This window comes from Pempheris klunzingeri, chromosome 16 (assembly GCF_042242105.1).
Source record: "Pempheris klunzingeri isolate RE-2024b chromosome 16, fPemKlu1.hap1, whole genome shotgun sequence".
In the NCBI taxonomy this organism is placed as follows: Eukaryota; Metazoa; Chordata; class Actinopteri; order Acropomatiformes; family Pempheridae; genus Pempheris; species Pempheris klunzingeri.
The window spans coordinates 24,137,208-24,143,102 of record NC_092027.1 but is presented as its reverse complement, the minus strand read 5'-3'; the positions used below and the strand labels follow the sequence as shown (position 1 = coordinate 24,143,102).

At 44.1% G+C, this 5,895-nt stretch overlaps 1 protein-coding gene across 1 annotated transcript; it reads left to right on the top strand.

The window, feature by feature from the left end:
• The first annotated feature begins 2,062 nt into the window (after positions 1–2,062).
• On the top strand, positions 2,063–5,895 carry LOC139215424 (1-acylglycerol-3-phosphate O-acyltransferase ABHD5-like). Its single transcript, XM_070846385.1, has 7 exons — positions 2,063–2,120; positions 2,903–2,985; positions 3,210–3,606; positions 3,925–4,076; positions 4,861–4,972; positions 5,065–5,245; positions 5,528–5,895. The coding sequence occupies exons 1-7, from the start codon at positions 2,077–2,079 to the stop codon at positions 5,693–5,695; spliced, it is 1,137 nt and encodes a 378-aa protein (XP_070702486.1). The 5' UTR covers positions 2,063–2,076; the 3' UTR covers positions 5,696–5,895.

Here is a 5,895-nt window from a genome sequence, read left to right as displayed (position 1 = left end):
ACAGACTCTTTGTTAAGTCAATTTACTGCCAGACCACGGGTTACTGATTTTGAGCATCTGATAAAACAAGGGGAAGAGGATATACTGCTCAACATCTAGCTAGCATGACCAGCATTTAGTCGTGAGACTCAGTGAGCAGGCTGGCTCCATGCCGCAGCTTTGTGCCGTCTGCTCACTAAAAGCTTCACCCAGTTACTGGTCTCCAGACAGCCACGGCCTTATACTACCGCTTCCCCTCTATGGGACTCCCTACAGCCTCATTGTCTACTGGCTTATGAAATTTTGAGTGCTCGGAGAATGGACAGTAACACACAGGGAGGAAGAATGTGAGAGCAAAGGAAATGAACCACTCAGGAACCACTCAGTCGGCCCAGAGTCCGAGAGCCACCAAAAGTGGGTGGTATGAGAGGAAAATTGTGTTTGAGGAATGAAGGACAAAGTAGCAAGAGAGTGTGTGTAGAGTTGGTGTGTGTGTGTGTGTGTGTGTGTGTGTGTGTGTGTGTGTACTAATAAAACACAAGTATGCCACCTTGTGGACCAGGACCGGCAGGGCTCCACTCACACTGTCCTTGACCTGTGGGAGAGAATCACAAATCATTTATGACAAAGAGTGACTGATCTGCAACTCATTACTGTGCATACTGGAATTTTAAATCCCAGCTTGTAAAATGTTGATGTTTTTCTTTCTTAAATGACATACATAATGTATATAATGTATAAGTATCGTACCATCCTGAGTTCATTAGGAAGCCCCCAGTTCCTGAGTCTTCCAAAACTGTAGTCAGTGTTCGCTGACTACAGAATCATTTCTCATAGGATGCTCCTGACCTTTTCCAGGACAATACCTCTGTAAATCTATAAGATAAACCTCCTTTTAAGAATTAATGAGATTCACAGTAGGAGTGCGATAGTAAGTAAGTAAGATAGTAAAAGTGCTATTCCTTGAGGATAATGAATTAAATTAACTCTGCCTTTAATCTCTGCCCTTATCTTAAATTAGGGTGAGGAATGTATGCAGATGGGCAAAGGTTTAATCTCTGCGCCAGCAATGGTGTCTACCTTAGCCTAGATATCAGTTTGAGGAAAGCCAAAGTCATCTCCATTGGTTTGTCATTGCTGAGGACACAAATAGATTTATATTTCAAAAGCAGAAAAAGAGGCCTTTGGAGGCAGTGCAGGGAGGAGTTCTGTTGGTGTATTTATTTCTCCTTAACCTTAAATGTTTTGTAAGTTGTTTTTTCTACAGCAGCTTAAGCAAGAGCTTTCAAAAGCTGCTTAGTGAAAACTAATATTGAAAAAATGGGAAATGTAGTTTTCGACAGAAGACCATGTCCTCAAGACATATATTTATTAAAAAGTTATATTTACGCGTAGAAACTACATTTAGCATGCGAGTAAAATTGGCATTTACTCAAGTAATATTTGAGTAAAATATACTGAGTATTTGCCAAAGATATTTTGCAAATATGTGTCTTTTTAGAGCATAAACTGCTGATTATAATTACCTTTGTTAATTGTATGTTTAATCTGTGCCTCTGATTGGCTCAGTCAGGTCGGCATGCTAACTGATGTGCTAATGCGCTAGCCCACCAAAACCACACTTGTTCGTGTATTTGACGCTTATTCTTCACACGTCAAATGGTTTAATTCGTAATATTCTGCTTCCAGTCGTAGAGGGCCAGACTTTTCGTACAGTAAATAGCACATTACCTGTGTTGTTTGAAGCCACTGGGAGTCCGCTCGGTAACTTTGGCTCAGCAAGAGCTCACACCATGCTGCTGCCTTCACGTACAGTTGGACATACAAGAGATCAGCACTCTGAAGCCCCCCCCCACAACTCCGCAGAGTGCAACAAGAGTTCACCGGGTGATAAACTCTCAGGAGAACTTCTGCTAACATATTTCTGCTCAAGGCATTGCAATTCAAACAATTCACATTGCGCACAGACAAAGTTTTTGTTGTTGTAGTCATATTAATATCAAAGTTTGGCTTTAACTCTTTACGAGATGTACTTGAACGTTTCATAACACACTCTAACTTGTGTTTCACGTGGTCGCGAGGCCATCACAACACACCATGAGACGGATGGCGGAGGAGATCAGACCCCCCATGGAGCAGAGGTGGGTGCTAAACACGCTTTTACCTGAACTGTCCTCACACCGTTTCCCTTTAGTTTCCGCCGTGAACGCCGCTCGGTTCGCGAGGACACTTTAACATCACTCGGCAGCACTGTTTTCTTCAGTCAGCTCTAGAGCTCCAACTCCAGAGGGAGCTTTCTTCACTAACATACCCCAACACACACAGGCCAAAGCTCCATTAAAACTATTATATATATATATATATATATATAAACTAAACTATATATACACTATAAACTAAAACTGTTATGTTCATGTGTTCACGGTCACTGTCAAATACCTGCTAAGATGCACCAGTGTCTTCTGGGTAATTCAGGGTACAAAATGTTCCACATGGCAGATCGTTATTCTAACAGAAAAAAACACCCAACTTTATTTACCTCGTTCGTGGGAAAAGTTGTTCTCCTTTAATATCTTGTTTTAGTAACTCTCTCTCTGACTTGTATGCCGAATTGAGCAGTGGCTCCAACTGGTTTCTGTTAGATCTGAAGTCATCATATACCAAGAAAACACGTGTAATAGAGATTAAGACAACATTAAATTGACATATTCTTAATAGCGTTTTGCGTAAAGGTTTTACAATACAAAGTATGTGAGCTGGATTCTAGTTTCTAGTTTCTTTGAGGGAGTTTCTGTATAGATTGCATTCCAGCAGCACTGATAGCAGGTATGACAAATGGTCAGAGTTCAATTTATGGTTTGTCTGTGTTTGCATGTTCTTTGTGTGTTCTGTCTACGTGCTTGGTTTATCGTCTGAATCACAGCTCCTGGATTTTAAGCTGGCTTCCCTCTTGGTGCCCCACATCTCCCTCTCAGCTGAAAGATGCAGAAGAAAAAATGCTCAAGAGTAAGTGTGTCTTAAAGAGCTGCAGGACCGCTTAAAAGAATTGGAGGTAAAGAGTTAAAGTTGCATTCTTTAGATGCAGAGAGGTGGGCTTTTTTTCTTTGCATAATTGTCGGCAATACCAGATGTGGTTCTTGATGTCAGTCGAGTCAGTCTAATGAATCTGAAGCTGTTAGGATAAGTCTCACCCCTCTGTCCCCTTCCCATAATTCTCCACTGCACTCCAGGTGTGAAGCGGCCTTTCTCCAGGCAACACGTCCAGATATCCAACAGGAACTATCTATGGACCTTAGCTTTTTCCACTCAGCCACAGCCTCTCCCCCAGCCCCGTGCCCAGCCCAGGCCCCCCCTGGTTCTTCTGCATGGCTTCGGAGGTGGGGTTGCCCTTTGGGCCCAAAACCTGGACTCTCTCTCTAGCAGTGGACCGGTTTACACCCTAGACCTGCTGGGCTTCGGCAGGAGCAGCCGCCCCCAGTTCAGCACGGACCCAGAGGGGGCTGAGGAGCAGTTTGTGGCGTCCCTGGAGGAGTGGAGGGAGAAGGTAGGACTGGAGGACATGGTGCTGCTGGGACACAACCTCGGAGGATACCTGTCTGCTGCTTACACACTCCAATACCCACACAGGTGCTTTGGTGTGTGTGTGTGTGTGTGTGTGTGGGGGGGGGGGCTGAACGGGCAAGAGCTTGTTTAAATTAATTTATGAATAAATTATGTGAGAAATACATTTGTTTCTAGTTGAATATTTTTTCCAGTCGTGAACTCTGAAATATTTGTGTTTGCTGTCCTTTTACATACTTTAAGATCTACCATCTGCTGAATCAGCTACAACCCCATAAACAAACAAATGTGGGGGTTCATGATTGAAATGTAACATTTAGTGCATACATTTATCATGTAACTGTGTGTGTGTGTGTGTGTGTGTCTGTGCTCGCACACACGCAGGGTAAAACATCTGCTGCTGGTGGAGCCATGGGGGTTTCCTGCTCGTCCAGAGAACCCCAACCACAGCTCCATCCCAGTGTGGATCAGAGCCGTGGGGGCTGTTATGAGCCCGTTCAACCCTCTGGCTGGACTCAGACTGGCTGGACCTCTAGGTCAGCACGCACACACACTCACACACACACACACACATGCTGTCATTATTAGGACTTTACATTGACTTTGATTCATTGTGGATGCCTAACCCAAACCCTAATCTTAACCATTTCATGCTTAATCCTAACCGTAACCTAATCTCAATTCACACTTTACCCATTACCTCAACCAGGAGCTTAGAAATGTTGCTTTGTCTCATGAGGACCGGGCTGCTGGTCCTGAAAAGTGTGGTGCTATATTGGAAAACGGTCCCAACAAAGACAGAAAAATGCACACCCACTAGCACATTAACACATTGTGTCCTTCCGTCTTTTTCATATTCAGTGAACACATTTTGAGATTCAGTTAGTGTAAAAACGTAGAGCGTGACTGTGAGGACTGCACCTCCTCATGTCAGTGGAGTTTTGAAATGGTTTCCCACATAAAAAATACATTCCTGTAAACCTTTTTGTTTCCTAACACAAAAAGGATGTTGCCGCTTGGCCCCCTGGCACTGCGTTGTCATCGCTCTGATTGTTTTCACTCAACTGAAAAAGATGTTAAAAGTTTCTTCCCCCCCCCCCATCAGCAATTCTCTCTCTCAATCATCTGCTGGTGAAAGAATTTCTCAAAACTCAATCTCTGTCTTTCTAAAAGAGGAACGGTGTCCTTCTCCTACATACTTCTGGTGAAAATGCGAAATGCAGAGTAGATGCTAGATGAGGCTGCCAGTGCTGTTGTCAATGGTCTGCTGTGTTTGCAGCATGTCCTTGGTTTTTCTTTATATCTTCTCTTTTCTCTCAGGTCCAATGTTGGTCCAGACAATCAGGTCAGACTTCAAGCAGAAATACTCCTCTGTGTTCGTCGACAACACGGTATCTGACTACATCTACCATCTAAACGCCCAGTCTCCAAGGTGAGGAATCTTTTAAGCCAACATGTTTTCCCTTTTTTTTTTTCCCTTACAGCACATTGTGCATTCTTCAACGTCATTTCTTTGCATTTCAGTGGAGAAACGGCCTTTAAGAACATGACCATTCCCTATGGCTGGGCTAAGAGACCCATGCTGGAGAGGATCGGCCAGGTCCAGGCTGACATCCCCGTTTCCTTCATCTATGGATCGCGCTCCAGCATCGACAGTGACTCTGGATATGCGTTCAAGAAAACCAGACCAGATGTAGAAATCAAGGTAAGTTCAGCTTTATGTCAGGTCCCTTTAGTGTGTGGTTTGATGGAAGTTTCCATGGAAAGATAAGATTTCAGTTTGCTTTGTTTTAGTCTATCCACAACTTGGATGTGAAGGATTAATTTAAAACCTCTTGTGTTGGCTGTCTCATGGAGGAATACGCTCATTTTGCATACGTTTTTATCTACCTGCCATAAATGATCATGACATAAATGCATACGTGCGGCTCACGACAGCGGTATCTCGTAACAGTTGATTCTTTTTGTTCAAATGTGTGTTTGTCAGGTGATCAGAGGAGCGGGCCATTACGTTTTCGCCGACCAGCCTGATGACTTCAACCAGACAGTCCTGCAGATCCTCGCCAGGACGGAGAGGAGAAGCGAGCACGAGGGAAGGGGACGACGAGAGCTCCCTCGTCCCGACAACACGCAGGAGGGCGCAGTGTTTGACTGACCCTCCCCCACCGCACGTCCACAGCAGTGCAACTTTAAACCTCTTCGTCTACATCATGCACTTTACTCTTAATAGAGACCAAGTGAGGACACTTTACTCATCATTCCACAGTCTGACACTCCCCGAGGCTCAGGGTCAAAGGTCAGATGATGCCACGTGTCTGTTCATGCAGCCTCATGTAAAGACGTTTTGTAAATAAA